This window comes from Chroicocephalus ridibundus, chromosome Z, assembly GCF_963924245.1.
Source record: "Chroicocephalus ridibundus chromosome Z, bChrRid1.1, whole genome shotgun sequence".
In the NCBI taxonomy this organism is placed as follows: Eukaryota; Metazoa; Chordata; class Aves; order Charadriiformes; family Laridae; genus Chroicocephalus; species Chroicocephalus ridibundus.
The window spans coordinates 7,937,567-7,962,107 of NC_086316.1; the positions used below are offsets into that span (position 1 = coordinate 7,937,567).

The 24,541-nt window shown below is 41.3% G+C and overlaps 1 protein-coding gene across 1 annotated transcript; it reads right to left on the reverse strand.

The window, feature by feature from the left end:
* Positions 1-1,340: 1,340 nt before the first annotated feature.
* LOC134508599 (V-type proton ATPase subunit S1-like protein) lies at positions 1,341-17,143 on the reverse strand. Its single transcript, XM_063320424.1, has 7 exons — positions 16,799-17,143; positions 10,741-10,781; positions 9,875-9,936; positions 7,869-8,110; positions 4,107-4,157; positions 3,134-3,377; positions 1,341-1,933 (listed from the first exon to the last, which is right to left on the reverse strand). The coding sequence occupies exons 1-7, from the start codon at positions 16,891-16,893 to the stop codon at positions 1,631-1,633; spliced, it is 1,038 nt and encodes a 345-aa protein (XP_063176494.1). The 5' UTR covers positions 16,894-17,143; the 3' UTR covers positions 1,341-1,630.
* Between the last annotated feature and the right edge of the window lie 7,398 nt (positions 17,144-24,541).

Sequence of the window (24,541 nt, forward strand, 5' to 3'; positions counted from 1 at the left end):
TATTGCCTGACAGGCAAGCGCAACAGCACTGCTCTCCACACTCTGAGGAACATCACCTATTCATCATTTGCATCCTGAACTCCTTCTAACGTTGTCATCAGCCTACATCTGTCATCGCCGTCTGCAAGCAGAGGGGACCAAGCCGGCAAGTGTTTTGCCACTCCACATAGACCACTGTGTTTTTTATTTGCACCTTCTCATTTCAACCTCATTCAGGTTCCCAGACATTCATGTTTTCACTCGCTTCCTTCATGAAACAGATAAAGTTTGGCAGTAACTGGTCGCAGGCAGCCTTGCCAAGTTCCCAGAAGCTTGTCTCTTACGTCTGGTTACACTTCAAAGACGGTGGGGTTTTTTGCCTTTGAAGTGCACTCCTAAATCAACTGACTGCTTTGGACTCCACATCTAGTCTGTGTGTCATCTGGGCTAATGAACAGGAGATGTCTGGACATCTCTCAAGGTGTTTTAAGACCACCGCAGTATGGTTTACAAAGACCACAAACAACTAGATCTATTACCTAAAATAAAAAAGGCATTTGTTTATTAAATCAGGTTTTGCAGACTTTCTAATATGCTGGTGTTTTTTATTACTCGTGACCTAAAAGCACTACAGTTAGCATGTTACTGCGTTCTTCCTTGCTAGAAGTCAGGGCCAAATTACAGGCTAATCTGGACTGTCCAAACTTTGACTCTAACAGAAGAAAGGCTGAGTGGGAAGACAGTCTCTTAAGTGCTCAGAAGGGGGAGTGGATGGATGCTCACAGTATCTTTTTGACTGGTAGGAAGCTTCCACCGCTTTGTTTATACATATTTTCAATTACAGCACTGGCTATCTCTATTCAGGTAAAATTCCCAAGGGAGACTGATGGGATTTGTAGAGAAAAGAAATTAACCTAGAATTACATGGTATAATGCTTATAATCTGTCTTTTGGCGTGGAGTTGAGCCGGGAAGTTAAGGGTAAGCCTTTGACCAGCTGTCTACAGTTCTCCCCCTAGATCCTTACAGTAAGCCTCCAGCTTAGACAGAGAAAAGTAGCAAGATGCTGCTGTACTGGAGCCATCGCTATTTCGTCAGTGTTGTGGATAATACACAGCTTATATGGCTCTGAAGACTCCAAAGGAGGAAAAGGAGTTTATGAGGACAAAGAGGAGGGGATGTAAGTCGGAAAACATACACTGAGAAAGGAAAGGATGCTATTTTGTCACGGTACAGAGCAGGGTGGATGAAGCAAACAGAAAACCAGGAAAAACATTGCCTTCTGAGAGAATAAGCAAAGAGATTTTTTTTATTATTGTACAATTTTTTGCATCTTTATTTAATTTTGAAGTTTCCGTTACTGATTCTCTCTTCAAGACTTGGTAAACTGGATGAAAAGATATGCATTTTGGTTTTGTACTACAGGAATAAACTCCCACGACATGAAATCTCTTTCTCACAACAGAATTTTTTTTCTCTCATTTTGTTACCCAAGGCATCTTTGAGATGGTTATCAATAAATGACAGTAACTGGATAAACAGTCTGTTATCTACTTTTCCTTTCATCAGTTGTTGAAAAATCTGCACAAACTACATACGACAGCGCCAGCAGAAGAAAATACCACTTGTTTCACTCAGACAGACACATACTGCTAAATATAGATTTTACAGAACTCTTGGTTTCTAAGTTCATAGGATTCATTTCCACTGCTTCTCAGGGGCTCTTTCTCATCTCCCATGTCATTGTCTTTCATCTGTGCAAAATAGGCAGGAGAAGCTTTGCATTCATAGTGCCTGTCAAGAGATTTCAGGTGGATCAACATATGAAGAGCATAGGCAAGAACCAGCAGCAGAATCAGCGACATAACCAATCCCATAAGTATTGCTGGGGAGAAAAAGGATGCACAGTCTTTTGCATAGGCAAAATGTCCTTCTTGAACGTTAAAACCTTGAATCTACAAAGAGAACAAAAGGGCTCATATTAAATAAGGTACTTGTGTCTCGGTTACAAACCACTTCATGAATTTGCTCCTGATGGCAGTAAGAATTTTTAATTTAATACCTGCATATTGCAAAACTGTATCTATTAGTGCTAGATGGAGTTAATGCTCAGAGTTCATCCAGGTCAGTCTTCTAGAACCTGCCAGCTATTCTAATCCCCTTCACTCTGCGGCCCAAAGGATTTGCAGTTGTGTTTTAAACAAAATCTTCTATGATCACCCTTGATAGCCCAGTAATATTTAATTGTAAGCGTAGTACCTTTCAAGTTAATGGTGCATTTCCAGCATCACTTGCTGAGAATCTCCAGAGTCTTTGTTTCAAACTGCATAAACTTCAACATGACAAACAAGGAAATAATTGCCTACCCTAATATTAGATTTTTCTCACCTCATAAAAGTGTGTAAATCATCTAAACTACCTGAAGTTGCATACAACTATGGCCAATACCAGTAAGTTTCACGTGTGGCTTCTGTTCTAATATGAAGTTTACCACACTGGCATTCAGGGAATTGACTGTCTGCTCCACTAAATCAGTCCAGGGGCATTTATCACATGGTGAGAAAAGGGCATCAGCTTTCCCCCTCAATCCCCTTTTTCAGCTATTCGTGCCCTATGACTTGGGTATCTAAAAGCAAGACATCCTAGTCCAGTTATCTTAGGCTCCCTTATTGTCAAATGCAGAGAAACAGGCACTTCCAGAAGATGATTAATCTCATCCTAAAATAAGGACCTAAGATGAGTCAGAGGAATTATCCACTGGCTTTAGAGGCAGGCTGGGGTGACTATGATCAGGGCACAAGGTTAAAATTACTAGGCATCAAAAGTTAAATGAGATGAATCTCATACGTGGTGACTGATGCCCTCATTAATGCCAGGTTTAAGAGCCCAGCTCAGACAGATCTAACCCTGAAAGTTAAATTCACTCCTCACACTAAAGGGAAACCCAAGCAAGAGACTACAGAAAATCTATATAGTTCTTCATTTCCTTTGACAGAAAGATAAGTATAATAATTTAAGTCTTCATTTCTGTTTCAGGTTCTGTGGAGATCCTATAAACTGTACATGGAAGGTAATTATATTTTCTTGGCAGTGAAGTGCAAAATTCTCCATCAGTCTACCTATGGGACCCATTTGGAATAATTCCATGACATTACCTGGAAATCAATAAAAGTGACTTCCCAAAGCTTAGACAGGTCATTTGCAGAGCTGGGTATGAGAAGTGCATCATATCTCTGCAAGCTGCTCACATGCTCACAGTGGTAGGAGTAACTTGCCGGTGCATATATTCTGGTTGCATTAAACGTTGCTTGTATGGAGTGGTTGTAAAGAAGCTGCAGTCTGTGTAAACTGAACCAGTTCTGAACAGACAGCTCGTAATAGCTGGTTGTTAACAAGAACCTGAAATTATTGTATGGGGAAAAAAGATTGATAAGAAAGCAAGTCTAACTAAGGGCTGCAACTATTAAATTCACATGTTGAACAATCTTAGAAGGCACACTGGTATTATACTAGTGTTTCACCCATTTACATCAGTGTGAGCTCTAGCTCCTTCTATTTACTCTCGAAAATGATTTGAGTTTCTTCATTGTTGTGGCTGAAGGAGTTTGCTGCTCTCCCACACACTGAGAGGAAAGATGGGGGATTTTCCCTAAATGACTGAGAAAAAATGGTACAACATTGATATTGTACTTCCATCCAAGATACAGAAAACTATTTACCAAGAAATGCTGTTTTCTTTGATCACCAAGAAGCAAACATAAACTCAGTCACAGTCTGATGCCTGAGCAGCCCACACTATCAGTTCTTGTGGCAAAATTCCCAGACAAAAATGTAGCTAATTAGCAAGGTTTAGCCAAAATCTCAGACATGGGAAGACTCTATGCAAAAGAGATGACCTGAACTTTTCTCGTGAATGGAAAAGTCAACACAGAAGAAGAAATGCCTCAATAAAACAAGGAAGGCAAACGACAGACCTATTAAATGCAGGTGGCTTGATTATACAATCAACAGTTCTATCATGTCATTTTTGCTTACACAAATTCTCCTAAAACAAATGGCACAAACAACAGCAAAACAATGGGTATTAACACATGATTATCTAATATTTTTTTTATCAAATAAACTTACCTAATAACAAGTCCCTTTAGATTGCCAACGTCACCAAACTTCAGAGAAAGCCTAGGTCAAAAAGCAAGTAACATCAGGCTAGCTGAAAACTCCAGAAGTCTCAAGAGAAAAAGCAGCACAGAAGATTAAGCATAGTTATAAATGAAGCCTTTTGCTCAGTATACCTTTGAAATCAGTTGGAAAAAAAACCTGAAAGGATTAAATCTTCCTCCAGTGAAATTCAGAAGTCCACCTGTTGATCTGAACAAGGCCTAGACTATCCAGAAAGGACAGAACTGCATGCTTAATTTTCAACACAATTCAATCCCACTGCTTCCAAAATCAGTTGACAACTAGGTTCATTTGATCTGTGTTCTCCTTCTCTAGCCCTGATATCTTAGTCGTGTATCATGTCTGTGTGCCATTAGAAAGCATAAACAACCACACTATTCTCATCTTTTTAAATACTAGAGCATAAAAAATGCAGATGCCATTTCAGTTAAAATTTCACACGTGTTCATTATTAGAGCAATATAAATACACTGACTGTGAGGTAGATGCTCATCTGTGGTAAGCATGGGCACCTGAAATTCACTAAATTGAAAGGCCCCAGCAGGTTAATTGTAAACTAACGTATGATCTACTATCCTTCCACCATCTCTGGAATTAATGCACTGTAGCACTGCATGATTAAGTGGCATACATTATTTTTTGTTGTTTAACAATAATATTTTGCCTCTTAAAACCTGCATAATAGATTCTCACTGTTGACATAAACTTTTCAGACCAAGTTAGAGACAAAATATAGTGAAAACGTGAAGCATCTGAAAGACTTCCAAACTTAAACATGAAGAATATTTAAAAAAAAAAAAAAATAGCCCTATGATTTCATAGATCTACATTTCTTCTTGTACCTTGACTAACACTGGTCCAATAAGCCAGGACACTGGAGCTAGACTATCACTTGCTTTATTGCAAAGGGAAATTATAGATAGTTGAAGATTAGAGACAGGCAAATATGGCATTTAACTCACTGGCTCAATCCAGAAGTTAGTGCATAAAAAAACCCCATCGGCTGGATTATTATATTCATATGGCAAATGCATATGTGTTTGATGTCAAACATTTTGTTTGACTGGCTCCAGCTACTTTGCATTGATTAGACAGTACAAGCCAGTTTGGAAGCTGGCCTAAAGCCAGAACAGAGTATTGTCTTAACAAAGAAGGCTGGAGAAGGGAGAAGTTTAAGGGGCTTTTCTGGGGTGAGAAAAACTGGGCAATGCATCGTGTGAGCACTCAGCCATCCACTGTCATAATTTAGGTCAGTTCTTAAACCTGAGATTACAGAGTAACATTCAAGCCAGTTTTTCCCTTTCTTCCCCGCTACGGTCACATGCAGGCTGACTGAAAGTCTACCCAAGGCTCATATTTGGCAATTACGCTGAGTCTACTGGCTCATGAGCCAAGATTATGCATTTTCCTATCCATAGAGCATGACTTCTACATATAGGGACCTCGATCGCTACTTGGATGCTGTCAGTGGCAATGAATGAATGGATACTTGAAACATACAGTTTCTAATGACTTGATATGTGGAATCTAGCAGAGATGCCACGGATCTGTCAAATGTCCTGAAAAATCCCTCCTAGCAAGATCTCCCTTCTTTGTTAGGATTCTGGAGCACGTTCAAAGGGCAGGAGTTAGTGGGAGTAGTATTTCTTAATGTATCCCAAATAAGCAAAGAAAAGAGGACAAAATGCTCAGTAGTCACAATATGTCTCTTGACCCCAGCAAAACCATGCCAGCCTCAGCTTCAAAATAAGCATCAAGGTCCTGCCTGCCTTTAGCAGCTGTGTCCCTATTTTGAGGCTACTCAGAAACCTATGGGGGAAACAAAGAGAAAGATCAAAAGACATGGCATATAAGATGGCTCTGGACCCACAGATTTTGAAATCAAACTTCAGATACGGTGAAACACTCATAAAAGGCATGTCAAGGGTATGCTGCAGAGTAGTTCTGCTTCCCAACTCTTCCTGTAGCTTTTTTAATGAATATTGTGTTCTATAAATTCCCAAATATATTCCAACATAACACAACAAGCAGAATATACAGTCCTGTGGTGGGCTGACCCCAACCAACAGGTAAGACCCACGCAACCACTCACTCACTCTGCCCACCCCACAGCAGACGGGAAAGAAGAGGAACAGCAAAAGGCAGAGCACTCATGGGTCAAGATAGATTTTAGTAAGTGAAGGGAAAAGGAAAAAAAAAAAAAAGATCAAAGTTTTGCAAGGGCAGTCACTGACCATCTCCCATAAGCAGACCAATGCCCAGCAAATCTCAGCAATGGCCACCCTGGAAGACACAACCACTACCTACTTCTTCCTCTACCCCAGTTTTTATTGCTGAGTATGACATTATATGCCAGAGACTAAATATGACTTTGGCCAACTCAGGTCAGCTGTCCAGGCATTGTCCACTCCCAGCCTCTTGCCAACCTCAACCTACTCACTGTGGGGGGGCAAAGTCACAAAACGAGAAAGCCTGGACGCTGTGCAAGCACCGCTCAAAAAAAAAAATTAATCCATTCTCTACCTCTGCCTTTCAAAACAGTGCTGGATTAGTTCCCATGCTGATGACGTAAAACTCAGACTGCCCTGTTAAATACTATGATACCACAAGCAGAAAACATGGCTTCTTTTTCAATTATACTTTTAGTTTTCTTGTAATCTCACTAAAATTTCTGTGCATCTTGGGTTATCCTTTACAGATGTATAATTTCTGTGGAAACATGTTTAGATGTACAGGTGAAATGTTGTATAGGAGCTAAATGAAACTGCTGGGTTTGGTCATGTTATTTTTATTCTTGTGTGTCATTACAGATTTAAGCTCCATTTATGGGGTAGACTCAATGCTCATGTTCAGCACATACCCAGCTAGGTATTCACCTCCTAATTTTTAGACTGTTGCCTACCAGAGTGGAATCCACAACCTGATATTAGACACGAATCCAGCAAGCACGGTGGGAGAGAACTGGTCAGGTACACGACAAAGGAAATCAAAAAACCTACATGCCTTTCTAGTATAGCCATGGGATTGGAGAATTTTGGAACCAGTTAGGTTAATATATGGCTGTCACTCAGGTTTAGCTGAAGCAAAGCATTGTGCTCTTCATGCTGAAGAAATTAATGACAGACTGGGATGCAGAGTTCAGGTTTTCTGAGACTCTTTAGGTCTCATGCAAACCTGCACTGAATTCACTCTTTGGCTTCAGCAACTCATGGATCACACCCTGGGACTTGGGGCTGCCAAACTATGTTTCTAATTACACATTTGCACCTTGTACCAGTGGTTTATATTATTGATGGCACACACCCTATGAAGGGATAACTAGTCATGCAGAGCCAGCCCCTAAGCCGCCATATTCAGCAAAGGATCCACTATTCAATCTCCTAAGCGGCTACGTAAACCAGCTGGAAACTAAAGAGATCGACAGCTTCAGCCTCACAGGCACTCAGAGCAAAACTGGCTGGCCACAAGTATTGGCTACACCACTGCAAGAGACGGAGACAGCTATGTACATCTGTGTGCCCCATGAAAGACTGGTCTGAAAGTATGATCTTACCCATGCTGTCCTGCTGCCCGCAACATCAGGACATTATAGGAAAGAACTTGCCCCTGGGGGTCTGAACCACATAATACAAGGTCCGTTTCCTTCAGCATGTGTTTACTAGACTTGTTATCTGGTACTAGTTCCATTGGCAGAGTAGAATGCCACCTTACATTGCATTGTCTTCACTGCAGTTTGAATCTCCAACATCCACTGTTGCATGGACACCAAATGTCTTCTCTGTCAAATCCAGCTGCGTGTGGTTTTCAAACTTAATCATGATCCTCTTGGCCCAGAATAGAATGCAGGGGATGCCATTAACCGTGACGTTGAGAGGACTGTAGTGGCTGTGTGTGAACGGCCTCCAGGATGCTCTTTCCCATTGTCCTTTCCTGCTCAAGTTGTAGCTGACAACCTGATTGACCACATAAAAGATCAGTATCAGAAGATGTGTATTCCAGGAGTTACTCTCCATCCTACCAGATTAAACAAGGACAACACTTGGAGAGCATCTGTGGAGCCAGCTCTCAGCCACAACAATACTGAATTGAGGAAGCAGAGAAACCTCTGGATAACCCCTTCCCACCATGGGAATGGCACCACGCAGACCTCCAGCTCCAGCACAACTGGCCAGAGAACCAATATAAGTTATATTTATTCTACCAGGGTAGTATCACTGGGGCAAACCACATTCTTAGCATGCTCCTATCTCACCACAGAGCTGCACAATATAAAAAATTGAAGCAAAACGAGAAGACAATGTGCTCACCCCAGCAGAATACTCTCTAGAACACCTGTAAGAATTACTTCAACACACTAAAGAGGGCTCAGCTTGGGCCAAAGACACAGCCTACCATGCCAAAAGCATACTAGGCAGCTGTCCAGGTGAAAGAAATGTCCAAGTCTACTTCTACCTGCAGGCAGTTTGGCTCTTGATGGCTTTAAAACCAGGAAAATGCCTGCTGCAGAACAGGATGGCTCAAGTATGGATCCCTGCCTTTACAAAATCAGTCATTTGCAAGATTAAAACCTGAGGACTGCAGCTTCCGTGTCATCTGTAGACATCAGAAAAATGCTATCATTTCTAAGACAAATTTCATGGCAGAAGGAGGGCAATTTGGCTGTCAGACAACATAATTTGAGACAGTGAGTTAGAGCTCAGAAAGGACTTAAAAATTTAACTGTCATTTCCATATTTCAGACTGAGATTTCCAGACAGCAGCTCTTTCCCATCTACACATATGTGCAATTTGAATACTATATAACATATACAATCTCTGCATGTCTGTTTTGCATGTCATATGATTAAGCAAGTTCAAATCATGTACAAACAAGAGAGGTACTCTGAGTCTCAGTCATAAACAGCATCTTACCAGGCTCCAGAAGGGACGCGGTTAAGCCTCAAAGCTTTGTCTTGGCTTAGTGAGATTTTTTTTTTTCTGTTCAGATTAGCGAATCACATCTCCCAGCTCAGACCCTGAAAGACCCCTTTTGATACTTGACCTTACATATGGCACAAGGCTGCTTTAGGATTAAAATTACTAAGTACTCACAGCAACAAGCTGAAAACAAGGTAAAATCACGGTCAGAAAACATGATGCAACAGCCAGCAGGAAAATGTTGACTATGACTGTCATTTGTATAAATGATAAGGCTGTCTTCTCAGAATTAAAGATGAGAGAGATTTAATGAACAGATCATTTACATTAGATTGCATCATTTACAGGGGTTTTGATACGGAAGCCTTTTATGCTCAGTTTGTGAGAAGACCTACAGGCTGGAACTCAGGAAAAATGCCCACTAAATTTAAACAATCAGCAGTTTTACTTCAGCTATTCTTTCAGTACTAAGCGATGTATGCAAAATACTGCAGCAGTCAAATGGCACTGTACAGGATACGGATGACAGGATTTGGTTCTTTCAGTAAAAGCCTGTGCCCAAACTCACTGCCAGCCAGCATGAGCCAGTGACTGCAACTGAAGTCTCACCTCACTCACCTCTCAGAAAAGCAAAAGATACCTTGTACAGCAGGTGGTGAATCAGTACCACATCACAATGATTTAGACAGTTTTGTTGGCTATTGCTTGTAAACAATGCATTATTTAATTCAATAATGCAAATTAAAAGATCTCAATGTGCTGTGAAAAAACTTCACAGATCCAGTTCCTTCAAACATTACCTGTGTAATTGCTACTTGATTTACATTAAATTTTGGCTTCACACCACCATCATAATGTCGACCTGCGGAAGAAAATATGTTATTAGCCTACAAAGAAAACGTTCAATCATTTCTAAAAGCATAATCTTGCATGTTCTTATGCAAACAATAATTAACCCTGCACAAAATGTGTATTTCAGAATACCCGATTTTGTTTTGGAAAATATTTGGCTACGTGCAAATATTGACCTCAAATACATGCATTTTCTAGTTTACTTCACTTTAGTCATACAACGAGGTTCCTCTTCTTTTCATTGAACATCTTGCCACCCTTACTGAGAAGAATTTCAGTGTCCCAAAATGACAGGATTCAGCCTACACATGCATTTATTCATCCCAAACACACTTAACAAAAACTCTGTTGTCAAGAGGTGTGTGTTGAATTGCATGGCAAAAGCATGTAACTATGGGTGGGAATTTCTTCCCCGGCACTCTCCAGAGTTGGGAAGCTGTGACAAATAACCTGGCCTGAGTGCTTGCCAGGAGAGTGAAGTTTCACAGATGACAGATCATTTCGTGGACACTCTCACAGCTTCATCCTTCAAACATTTAACTCTGTTTTCATTTGGTTCAAAAAAAAAAAAAAAGAGTGAATACTTCTTTCTTCTACATTCTCACTCCATCTCAGAGTCGGTCAGTAAATTATTATTTTAACCAGGAATATCCCCTAAAGGGTATCTTTTAAAGAAGAATATGCTTTAACAATACATTTGACAGAAGAGTCACTAATGTCAACAGAAGAAACACCTGGGAATTAAGATCTTTTACATCCACACTAACAGAAACAGTATCCAGCCATTCAGCCCACTGAAGAAAAATAGCCTTACCATTTCTTTGCAGAGAATCTTGATCTGAAAACACACGTGAACTAGAAGAGAGGAGAAAAATATTTACTGTACAGCATCTGGATTTAAAGTCTGCAGCAAGTTTGCTGGGGAGACCTCCTGTTTCTTCTTCTTTCAATAAAATATTCAAAACGTAACTCAGATCCTTTGTTGGTTAATGCCACAGGGACAAGGCAAATTAATCCTAAAGCCACTGTACCCAGGCTAAAAATGCCTCCTTTTCAGAGACACCCCAGGTGAATCAGCCCCACCAGGCATTCGCATGTCCTTACCATATTGATTGAAGGCTTCATTACTCATCTTTTCCCTTTCCATGGGACATCAGTTCTGGGTTAGAGACTGAACCAGTTCCAGCCCACAAGCAGGAGAACATACGGACAGCGCTGCATCATCCTCAGCCCTCACTGAGGATCAGAAGCAACACATGGAATTCCTCCAGAATAGAGCAAATGCAGTGGGCTAGTATGCTTTAAGCCCAGATGTACAGCCTTCTAAAGACAGCTCCTGAATTGTTTCCAGGCAATCCCAAATCCCATGGAAGTCAGCTGCAAGGTAGAGAGCAAGTGAAGCACATCTCAGGTAACAACTACCAGGCTCATGAAATTTTCAGCCTTTGATTATCTTCTTTGGTATAATTTAGGGATAAGTCTTCAGCTGGTGTAAGTATGAGCTGCTTTCCTGAACTAGAGAATCAGGCCCAGTAGATTCATATACATCACCAAAAGACCTCCAAGGTCAGACAAAGTCCAAGAAACCAGGCTCCCCCTTAGGACCAGGCTCTCTTCACTCCTTGAGTCACAGGAACACCTTCCTGCCCCCTCCACACCACGGCAGCTTCCCTGGGACATGCAGCCCCCTACTGGGGATTGATCTACTGATCTGATGACACGTGTCTGCTTCTCAAGCCTGCCATCAGCGTTCCCTAGCAGGTGAACACACCAGCACTCCCACACTCACAGCTGAGTATGGTCCCACAGAGACCCTGTACACCCTGCCCCACCTTTGCCCGCACAGCGCTTTCCAGGCCATAAGTGATGGTGGGACCAGAGCTGCCACTTCACATGGAAATACATTTCCATCTTCTTTTCTTGCCTTGTTTCTTACCAGCTTTCCAACCCACTACAAAAGCAAAGTACTTGAAACACCAGCACATAAGAACTAGGGATAAAAGCAGTTTTCAGTACTTATGTGTAAATTGTACTATAAGGTATCTGAATTGCAGGGTCAAGCCTTGACCTCAAAACAGCTGGGTGAACCCACTCCCCAGTGGATTCCCTGGGTAGGGGAATCTGTGTTACCCACTAGCATGTACTGCAGGAGTGATCCCAGCCTAATTTCCATCGCAGCATCCTTACTGGCAGATAAATATGAGTTCGAACAACGTAACACCGTGAAAGGAGAAACGTGGGATGGCTTACAGCCTACCCTGCTTTGCAGACATGCCCTTGCGGCTCTGCCAGTTAGGGAGCTTGACCGCACTGAACCTGGCTTGCCTGAAACCCAAGGCAATATTACCCACTTCAGCAAAGCCCAGGTTTCACATGCAATGTGAAACACCCAAGGTTCAGGAGGGCAGGCTCTTTCTTCTGATCAGTGTCTCTCCAGTGAGAATGTCCTTTTGCAGGCATTCTTTCTGCTGCCGCAAATAGATCTCTTGTGTCCCCTTGCAAACTCTTCAAACCCAGAAGGCAAAATAGACAGAAGTGAAGTAAAGTCTGTATTCCAGCTTGTCACTTTGCCGCCAAACACCAGGGATGATGAGCAGCTTTGCTCCAGACCATCAGGAAGGCTGCTTGGTCCCTTCAGCAGCCAGGGCAATAAAGCAGAAGACAGTCTCCAGAGAAAATGTACCACAGCACGAAAAGATAGCCAGGCTCTGCAGCACCGCAGCAGTGACTGTGATCTGAGCTGAAAGAACCTTAAAAAGATCTTAAGTTCAAAAAAAGTTCAATGCAGGTAACACTTCAAAATTAATATGGGAGTTTTAATTACATATAGTGAGACCACCTCTCTCCTCAGTCAGAGCTGTAAATCCCAGGGACTCAAGGAGGCTGCGCGCTTTCAGCGTGCGTCCCACTCTCCCTCACCGCACTTTCAGAGCCGGGGTTAGCGGTAAGATGAGGTCTCTAGGCCGCTCGAAGGCCTTGTCCCAGTAGCAAGCGGCCTTCAGAGAAGGGTGGAAATAATCCTGGTTTTGACAGGTAACAAAAGACATGGCTAAAATGGGCCAAACCTAATTTTCTTCCTCAGGTAAAACTCTCTCTTAGGTTGTTTAACAATCAGGAACATGGGTTTTGTGATTTGATGCAGCCTTATTTTTCTTTTCTAGTCTTCCTTCATGACAGATTGTGCCTTCAGGCTGGAAAAGGCAATTTTGGGGCATTTTTTTCATGGTAATAGCTACAAAAATGAGGCCCACCAAAAGGAAATGTAAATTTTTTAGTTATACTAACTGCAGTTGTATTTAGTTGTACCTATCTATATTTAGTTATACTTTTAGCTCCTCCCTATATACATAATGAAAAGCTCATAGCCCATTACTCCAGTTTGGAAATCACCATGCTGTAGTGAGCAGAGTAAAACATTAGGATGAGGGGACACTGGCGTAAAGCTGTGTAATTAATTTAATTCTCTCACTGGACTTGAAAGTTTTTTATGTTGTTCTGGGAAGTGGAAGGATGATTTTTGTTTTCACAATTGTCAATTAAAAAAAAAAAATCATTACTTAGCTTCCTATCTGGGATAAGGCTAATACCACGGTGATGCTCATTAAATCACCTTGAGGAATGCTAACTGATAGGCAACACCACGCCTTGAGGAGAGCATACAATGAATATATGAGGCAGATGCCCCTGTGGGGTTACATCCTGAGCAGAACAGTTATAGCTGGCCCCCACGCAGCCCGCGGGCGCAGGTTGGGAGCTCGTGACAACGCAGTTCGACTCCCCTGCATCCCATGTAAAACCACAGCAATGTGCAGCTGTGCTGCTCCAGAAAAAATGTCAAGTGTCTGCTCTCAGCATGAAGATACTCAAATATAGATGAATGTGCACAGCTAATGAAATATTCATGCTTTCATAAGGAATGCAGCAAAGACAGTGACCCAGGAACCACAACAAAGTACTTTAGTATGACAAATACGATCAGCCATATGGCAGGCACACTTGGGAGGCTGGCGGAGGCGCACAAGTGCAGTAACTCCACCTAGGCACTCCTCTTTGTTATTCTGTTCATTAGCAACACTGGCTGCCTCCCTTCCTCCTGTACAATGCATGCAGCCCCGTTGGAGAAAGGAGAGGGAAAGCCATCGCGGCAAGGCCTGCAGTCTTTGCTTTGTCTTACTAAAGCCAGATTGCTATGGCACAGTCTATTCAGTGGCTTAAGGGGAGGATCATCTCCCCATTTCTGAGCAAGCACAAGTTGATGTTGATGTTATCGTGTCTGTCAGCTGCCTTTGACACTCATAACCCTGAGGTGTCACAGAAGTGTGCGGTCTGTGATGGGAACAAGTGGCCTTCAATAGCCATCCTGCTGTCAAATCAGCAGCCTCTCCAGTCAAAAGGCAAGCTGGGGAATTCACAGGTGACCTCTGGCAGCAGAGCCCTTTTGCCCTCAGCTGGAGCATGTTTCACTGAATAAAAGCATTGAAAGAAAAAACAGGAAAATAACACATTAAAAATATGTACTCCCTTTTGCCTATAAAGATGTTAATTACATATGCAAGAGACAGGAAACTAGCTAGCACTAGAGCCGCCTTCTCCATTGCCTGCAAAACTATCAGCAAACAGTGGCTAGACCGACAAATCAGTGACAGCAAATCATTTTTAGCACAATGAATTAGAGACTAGACTTTTAAATTTATCATTTTTTTCAGCCACTCTACCCTAAAACTTCAAATTCAGTTGCACACATGCTATATGTTGTGATGACTAATATTTTTCCTTAGCAATTCGTAAATAACTAGCCCAGATACACCCAGACACGTATGTTGAATTTACCATACCAAGTATGTCAGGAACCCACATGAAATTGGATTAGCCCTAATACAAAGCACTGGAATGACTAATCACTATGTAAACCCAATTAAATAAGATTATAAGTATAAAGAAGTGTAAATTCCCTCTTATCAGATGACATTATCCATCTACATAAGATGACCAAGTCTGGCTTGTTCGTCTGAAAAAGTTCATGCAGACTCCAGCCCTTGAAGACCTTCACGTGCACAGTCTTTTACCCACTGAAAGGATCCACGTGAATAAGCCTGGCGCTCAACGGTGATTGAGTGTGAAGGCCATGGACAGTTTTCAAAACATTACGTTAAAGGAAGCCATATTCACAGTGTCTTTTACTCTTCATATCGCTGCTCTGACAAACTGCATCAGACAGCAAAATGTACTGTACCACAGGATTTCAATTCCTACACAATTATCACACTAATACTAATATTGTCCAGCTGCACACTACCTCACTGGCTGCTGAACTACTTTCAAGTAATTTATGAAGCTTTTATTGAAAAATAACATGTGAACCTTCAAAGGCACTAAAAACAAAGTTATGATGAAAGGTGATGAATGTTTGCTGAACGCCTGGTAGCAATGAACTGGCTGTAGTCCTAGGGGCATTGGTCAAAAGTAATTTCAATCAAGTTATTAAAATTATAAATGTGTAAACCTGGGATCCCAGATTCAGGGCAAAAGCTAGTTCCTTCTAAGAAACATTCTAACACAAAATGTTATTAAGTTTTAAATGTATTTATTTAAGTTGTAGCATTAAGAAATATCTACAAAGCCCATGATTCCTATAGTTTTTAAATTTTAAGTATTCTGTGTCATATTTTGGTAGCCTCCTGTGTGGAGACAGATTTACATAATTATTTTACAATGTACTGAGTACTGGGGTTTGATTTGCACTTTATTGGATGTTCGATAAGAACTGGATCAGAATGACAAGATACCCAAGCTTTCATTTTTAATATAAAAAAAAAGAAATTGAGCTCATAGAACTTCCAGCAGATTAACACTGTGTAGGCACAATCCCACCTCCACTGAATGCAAAGGCAAAATCCCCATTTGATTCATTAGCATCAAGAGTCATTTCTTAATATTTATTAGAATAAAGTTCATGTAATGCTTCACTGCTTGCTCTCTCTCAGATTTTTATCTGATTGCAGAAAAGTGCAATTATGCTAAGAAGACGTTAACAAATCTGAAAACTGGCAGAGCAGAACAGCAAGTAAGCTGTTTAAATGAAAACATATTGCAGTATTTATTGGTAACTGACTACCAGATCTCTTAATACAAGCTTAAGCAAATCACCACATGTCCTTCTTGCCTTAAATGCACAGATTTTACTGCCAGCTGTGATCTTCATCAACATATTTGATCTGTGTGTTATTAGTGACTTTGGGGCATGATTCAACTAATACAGTTTAGGCTGTTTTCACTTTTGTAATGCTTGGCTCTAGGAAGTCCTCTCTTCTCCCTGCTATGATTTGGGCTTCCTATTTATATTTCATTAGAGAACGAAACAGCACTATAAAAAATGATAAATCCAAATCTCTACTAACTTCATAAGTTTAATACTTCTTTGCAATATTGAATTCATGCTTCAAATATTCATTCCATACAAGTAGAATATTTTAGCACCTATGCTTCTTGGAGTAGTTTTCACACCCTTGCTGTTATACTATTTATAACTTTGTTCTTACACACCCCAGAGAAAGTCAGGGTAAGAGTCATTAAAATGTAATGAAATATAAGACAGATGCCCAGAAAACACCCATTTTAAAACCACCATTTCTAGTATTGTCTATAAAATTGTTTTAAAGTTACATTTTTAATGCAGTGTAGACTTCAAAATAATTCATTTCTGGATTATCCCCAGGTGTTTTCAAAACTGAGAAGAAAATTAAAATCATGTCCTGACATTCTAAATTGCAATTGAATCTCCTTCTATACAGCACAAATGACCAAATTACACCATTTACAACATGCACTCAACTCCAACAACAGAGTTTGTGGATACACACTCCATTACTGACCTGCCGTCCATCGTCGCAATCATTTGCTCCACAGACACTGTGAATCCCACATACAGAAAGAGGAGCAGGAACCAAACGGCAGCGTTTCTTTCCATTGAGAAGAGAGCCAGCCCCTCCACAGACAGCACATCTGCTCCTCTGGTCCAGCGGGCAGCTGGGCACCCACGCTCTGCCCGGCAGCCTGACGAGCAGCAGATACAGCCAATCGGGGCCAGGATTCACCGCTCCATCACTGCACCGGTACCCACGGGAGGAATTCCTCATGTCCTCAGATTTATTCTGACAGCAGACACCTACTGCGGCCACCCTCCTGCTTCCTTGTGAATTACAGATTACAGTCTGGGGAAAATTGTAGCAGGATGTGAGCTGTTCGCTAAGAAAAAAATAAATAAAATCAGATAGCGTCTCCATGCTTTAAAATCCCATTGAAGAGCACTTCTTATCTGTATTCAACCCTAACCTTAAAGAAAGGTGAAGGTGCCATTTCCAAACAGCTTCAAAATTTCTCCTTCCATATGACAACCAGAGAATTACATGTATTTTAAAGTCTTGTAATACCTTCAGAGTAATAATATTATCCCCATTTTAGAGACGTGAAAGCAGACATAGCAAGTTTAGAAGTTAAGTATTTGGAATTGGTTTCCTATCTTCTGCTTTAATTCAGTTTGTGCATGTCTAGCTTTCTCACTCAATTGTTTCTATACTTAGAGATAACTCTAAGCCAGACCACAGTTGCTAAATGCCCACATAATTACAATGCCTCTGTTTCTGGACTGTCAGACAGAGACACCAAGGTGCATTCACATCACTGTGAATACAGCAGGTTGGTTCTGGGATGGGTGATTCTTAAAAGATAAGAGGGTCTCAGGCACCGGTACATCCTCTGCGGACCCTCAGTCCTCATCAGCCTTCTCAAAATATACATCAGCCGTGCACATGATGGCAAAGAAGAGGGCAGTCTGAGATGACTCCTCAAACTCTACGACCCACACGCGTTCTCCACACATTACGCACTAACTGCAGCTTGCATTCGAAGTGTCTACACAGGATCAGGAAAGCTGAAATCAGGATATTTACTGGTGGACTGGGCACAATGACAGCGCTCTGCAGCACACTTATGTGCAGTCTGGCCACCTTCATGAACACAGCCATGGATCTGTGACCAGCCTGGAAGGAACTCGGGGGCCCAAGCAGAAATGGGTTTTTGGTGCCTGCCTTCAGTGTGGGCAGCTCACTCTCGAAAGAAAGCTCGGACCAGTGCTTGGCTGACATTTAGTCCCACTACACCCTTCTCCACTTAAATATCAGACAGGACATCGTCACAACCCGCTCCTCCTAACAGCTACGTGTATTAATGTACATGTATATCTACCTATGTACACACATACCCTATACACCCCCACTGCTTTCTTCCTCGGCAGCTAACGTCACCTACGCACTGATGTGATCACGCAGTAAGCCCTGCTTCACTGATTAAGAGCTCTTGCCTATTGCGTTCCAGATATAAGATAAATATAGGGGCTTTACCATTGTAACTATTAAAAAGGATTTACAATCTTAATTCATTCTCTGTCAGTGACACAGAGAGTATTCACTAATCTTTAAAATCTCTGAAGAGCTTCTCCTCAATAGTACTGCTTCTATCCGCTTTAAGGAGGAATCCAGATACTTATGTGAGAATCCCAGCTTGAAAAATAAGATAAAGGAGCGTAGTGATAAACAAGTACCAGTTGAAAATAACCTCTAAATGTTCTGTGAAGCACCAGAAATATATGATGCTAAACTTCAGTATTTACACCAGCAGAGAGATACAGCACAGCTGAAAATTTTAAGCAGCCCTGGCAAGAGGCAGAAGTATCACACGCTCCTTTAAAAACTGTGAAGCCACTAATGTCACTGGCCTGTTAAATGGTTCAGTACTCATGACCCATACTCCCTCTGAAATAAGTGGGGGGAAAAGGCATAGAGAGGCTTTCTGATGGATGGTGCCTTGAGATTTCGTTCATGCGCAGCTATTTTCTAAGTATTCTTCATCAGCATGGTAGCAAAAGCGAAGAAACAAAAATGCTGAAATAGAAACCAGTATGGCACAAATGAACAAATAACATGTCCTCTGAAAGCACAGAAAGTTAGAGAAAGTAGTATAAACAACACATGGAGCACATGGCAGGCCACAGATAAAGTCAGTACAGGCTGAATCCAAGAAAATGTTCTGTAGTCCATTCTATGACAACACAATATATCTTTAATAGTACTTCCAGCCAGTGCGTTTCCGTGCTGCTATTAATTTCTAGAAGGAGCCTGCCTTCTTAGACCACCATTTCACAACGTCAAAGAGGGGAAAAGTAGACATCAATTTGCTCAGAAACAAAGGGGGTTTTGCAAACAACCAAGAAAAGATGCAATGCCGAACTGCTAACATAGGTTAAACCAGTATAAGTAAGTGAAAATATACTGACTTCCTCACTATACACTACCACTATGGGTGCTGATAGTATTTCACTGATCAGCAGTCATCATCTGAAGAAATGGCAGAAGCAAAGAGCATGAAGAAAAGTCTTTCCTTACCTCTTGACACTTGCTAATAATAGTAATAATAACAACAACAGTATTAAACATTAAAAAGTTGCTTTTTTACAAGGTTCAACCATAAACAGGCTCATGTGGTATCTAAAAAGAAATGAGATCCACTGAAAGCAAAGAAGTCATCCTAAGTATTTACTTCATTCTGGTGAAGAATGACAACAAAACCATCACCTCTGCACTACTGAGTTCAAAAAGTAAACTTCAATGGAGCCTTACATGCAGTAGTCCCGCTAAGGGCATGATTTGATGAGCTACTGTGATTCAGTGGACAAATCGCTGCCGTACATTTGCCTGTTCTACACTGAAACCAACCAACCAAAGCTTGCTAAGCCACATGCCTTCACCACATTGGACAAAGGGTGAACAGAGGATCATGGCCAAGCCCACATACTGTTTTACGGAACACACAAGGTCACATTCAACTCCACAATTCATCCAATGAGCCTCCTGCAGGACAAAGTCAATGGGAAGTCAACAGTTTTATTTACATCCTACAAGATGGGCCATAATGAACTAAAAGAGGCCAACATTCCAAAAAACAGGATTAAACTGCTGTTTATCAACTTCTTTTCCCACTCTGGCAGTAAGTTTTACTCGCTATTACTGTTCATACAAAACTCATCCTTTGATGATAAAGCAGCTATCAGTTGTTTCTCATTTGGCATCATGGCAGTTCAGGCACCTCCACTGCCAGGGAGGCAGCACAGCAGATCTAACCGTACTTTAAAGACTGCTCTTTTTTTGTATCTCCCTCACAGAAAAGGTAGTTAAGAAAGCAGATGACAACTATATTCAGCGTAAGGGCTCACAGTTTTGTGACGTTTGTGAAGCAAACCATCAGAGACTGATAGGTTAGCCAGTCTGTATTGTTGGCATCCCACACATCCCCGAATGTGCCACCACAGTCCAGCAAACCCTCTGTCAAACAGAATGATCACATAAATGTTGATGGAGAACCCGAGATGACAGCTGTTCTGCCTGATGCTGCAATGATTATACACACACTGAGTTTGCATGCAACGAATGAGACTGCAGACACAATTTTAAACATGGATAATTTATCTATTTGGCTAGCGTCTCCTCAGGCAGACAATGGCACACTTCATTTTCAACACAGTTTATAGTTACCTTCAGATGAAATATCAGGTCACTATGAACGGAGCAGCTTTCTAAAATAACATGACTCAATCAAAGTATGAAGTATCAGCCACTGTACAAGGTACCAGCACTTAATATATCATCACTATTTTTTTACTTTGTGACATGCATTGTTCCTCTGATTCGGATATATTCACAATGCACTGACAATGCAACAGAAGCACGGACAGAAAATTGGCCTTATATATAGAAAAAGCTTGTCTCAGTTCCAACAAAATCCTCTCTCTGGGCAACTAATTTGCCTGCAGGCCTTTCAGCCTTCATCTCCACCACACAGGCTGGGATGATGCAAAAATAAATCCTGTTACAACTCTCTCTTTTGCCTCCCTTCTACTCCTTGCACCCTTCCCATAAATCCCAAAGGATGCCATCCTACCTCCAGAAATCTCCGTACAGACTCCAGGCCCTACTACAGCTGGTTGGGATGGAGACTGGATCAAGAATGAAGCTTCTGATTCTTGGCCAGGGAGAAGACAGACCCCATGAGAGCAGGGCCTTGTGGCTACCTTTGCAAGCGTGGGTCTGCAGAGCCCGGCAGGGGGCCTGTCATGGTTTAGGCTGGGCTGGCCACTAAAAGAAATGACCGATGCTCTCTGACTTCCCTCACAAGTGAGAGAATGAGAGAACAAGAGACTTAGCAGTTGAAAAGAAACTAAACTACTTTAATGAAATATTACTAATTAAATAGTAAAAAGAAAATATAATAATATTAATAAGGAAATAATGAAATATATACAATATATACAAAACCACATCAAGCTCCCAGGATGACAGTCACATCACCATCAGACACTGGGGAAGTCCCAGACTGGACTCTGCAAGAGATGGGAACTGGATTGAGGATCTGGATTCAGGAAAGCATGGATCAGGATCAAAGGCAGACAAACAGACTCCTCCCCGGACGCCGACCATTGAAGAAAGAGGCCTGACCCTTTGACCCATCAGCTTTTATATGGAGCGTGGGGCAGATGGGATGAAATACCCTGTTGCTCAGTTTTGGGTCCCATGTCCTGTCCGCTCCTCCCCACAGATGCGACCCCTCTACACTTTTCTGCTTCCAACCCTCCAACAGGGCATATAATGAAAGTAGCTGACCTTGTTGGTCAGAGCAATAAGTATAAGCAGGAGCCTTTCTGCATACTATTCCTTGGTATTAATTATAAACATCAGGCCTTATCTCTGCTAGAAGCCGACAGTGTCCTAAAAATATGCTGTTAATTTCAGAGAGTTCAGTTAGTTAGAAGAGGCTTAGCTGAAAAGTAAAATTACAGAAAAGAAAATTGGTTCTGTTTTACCTCAAACCAGGAGAGCACCTGCAGCCAGGAGCGTTGGGGACAGGACCATCCGTGACTGGCACATTGAGTACTGGGGCGCTGGCAGGGACTGACCGTGGGGCTGCCCCATGCAAAGAAACTGCTGCTTAGTGTCCAGTTTGCTCCTCTGTCAAATGGACCTGCAGAAGTGAAGCAGCCCAACTCTGCCATCCTGCAAGGTGTTAATGTCCAGCTGATCCACAACAGCAGGAAAATAATGGCCCTCGTTCCCATCAGTGGTTGCTTGAACTTCATACAGGTAAACAGTCTGCATACAAAGCCAATAGAGCTAACTGTCCCAGTGTAACAGCTCAGAAACAGTAATGTTCCTCACCAGATGCTCTGGGGAGTGTAGAACTACTGTGTTCTGATGGTTAGTGAACACGGACTATGAAATCGTCAAGCTCTAATTTTCCAAGTTGAGGCTATTTCAACAGACTCAGGGTACAGCTATTCCACTGTACATACGCATGTAAATTTACCAAAGCAAGTCTTGACTTTATTCTTATTGGTTATTTCAATCAAATCATACAGTTGTTTTTAACAATCTGGTTACTGTTAAATTCTGGGAAAACGATAAAAGTTCTGGTTGCTGGTTTTGGTTGGAAGGGTCACCCTGTTGGTGACATTCATGGACTTCAAGGTTGTCAAAAGTAGCCAGTGTTTCTCTGTTGGGCTTGTACAAGGACAAGAAGAGAAGACCAAGATCGTAAGTTCTGTTCGTGCAAGCCAGAGTACTGTCATGAATGCCAGTTTTAGGATCCTTCACAACTCTGAGGTAGCAACAATTTAAGATTTATTAACACGGGCTGTATCATTTTTAACAATCTTAATCATCAGCCAATTATCAGAGTGATTTAAAAAAATTTGCTATAACCAACACAGCAACTTAGTTAAAGATTCAAAAATGGCAAGGTTCACATGAGACTTACAATAATTTCCTAAATCAAATAACACACATACAAATGCAAGACTTAAAACAGTGTTTCCTAAATCAAATCGCAGATGCACATACATACAGATACAGAGATTAACCTACATAATTGTTTCTCTTTCTCCAAAAAGTAGTAAATTATTGGTTCCAAACAATCTTCAGAACCTTGAGAAATACAATAGTAGTGAATTACTCACTCCTTTCCTGTGTTGGCACTTGTCAGCAGGCGAGCTCTGAAATCCTTATGAAATTTACTCTTCAAAATCCCTGCAAAATTTAATCTTTGAAATCCTTGTGAAATCTACCCTGAGTGGTGTCCCAACTCAGGGGGAGATACTGGGTCACAGCCTGCTGCGATCCCGCACTATTTGTAGGATCACTATTTATAGGATCACAAGATGATTGACTTTGGTCAGTATTTTTCCATTTTGGCCACAGTTCTTGTCAAGTAATTCCGGTATCTTCCAGAGCAGGCTATGATCCAGGCAGCACGAGTTTCAGGTATGGTTAGGGAGTGCCTAATCATGCTAACTCACTGTACTTGTAACCAGGACAAGAAAGTACCCGATTGTCCCAACTCACTGCACTTGCAACCAAGAAAAGAAAGTGCCAGATCGTCCCAGCCCACTGCACCTGCATCAATACAAGAACACAATGTTGGCTGGTCCTGACATCACAACATGGCCCAAGGGGATCTGCACCACCACAAGCACTAATAAACATTTTAATTTTATGATTTTTGTATGCCTCTCTGTGCCCTAATAAATGGTTTCTATATACAAATATATCCTCTGTGTGTTATAAACACTGGGTGACATATCTGAGTGAACATTTTTGCAACAGATGACACGACCTAAACCTGAGCACTTCTCTTCGCTTTTGGATCAAACAAACAATACTAATTTTGAAGAACATGGTGAAATGAAGCAAATCTGTCCTAACAGAAGTGTCCCAAAGTCCTGCTAAAGTTTAAAAAGAAATAGCAAACCCTAGAGTAGCATCATCTCAATCATCTTTCCTAGATCTTAACATGTTAGTGAATATTTACGAACCAAATGCCATAGTTTGTTTCACTATATTCATTTTATTTACTGATCAATTTCCTTCCTAGTCAGCTTTTAGTATTCCTAGTATTAAGATTGTAAAGCGAAGCTGTAGCATTTTTACAAGGTTAACTTCCCGATTCTTAAAATTACCAAATAGCAATTGCATTCTCCACATTGGATTTGCATCTTCTAAAGAGTTGCTTTTCATAATAATGTTTGCTGATGAAAATATTGCTGGGTTTTCTGGGTTATGTTTGTTATTTTTGATGGGTATTTTATTATTTATTTAATGGGCTTTGATTAATTATTCTATCCAGATTGAGCGTAAAAACACCCCTGCACGAACAAAGTATGTCTTTTCTGCTTAACCTGTAAACACAGCTTGTTTTAATAAAGATACATTTATATCTAATTATTGCTCCTTCACAGCAATCCCAAAAAGGCAAGAGAACGTTCACGACTTTTTCTTTCAGGGAGTGGGCTAACTGCTTGAATGAGGCTGCAGTGCCTGTTCAGTTGGCATCTGCAGATTGCTAGAGTTCGGCAGTATGGACTAACAGTAGCTTTCAGAATTTCAGCTTGTTTCTTTTACAGGATTTTACTCTGGTATAGATCCACTAGTTACTTAAGCACAAGTTGGAAATAAGAAACCCTGGCTCAGCTACCATCAGAGCTCCTTGGTATCTCCCTCGCTCACCGTAAATAC

Excerpts from the sequence above, each read along its gene's own strand:
- LOC134508599 (XM_063320424.1), bottom strand. The coding sequence starts at position 16,893 with ATGGAAAGAAACGCTGCCGTTTGGTTCCTGCTCCTCTTTCTGTATGTG. Across the intron at positions 9,937-10,740 it reads AGATTCTCTGCAAAGAAATG|GTCGACATTATGATGGTGGT; the intron begins GTAAGGCTATTT and ends TTTCTTCCGCAG. Across the intron at positions 1,934-3,133 it reads TCACTTTTATTGATTTCCAG|ATTCAAGGTTTTAACGTTCA; the intron begins GTAATGTCATGG and ends TTCTCTTTGTAG.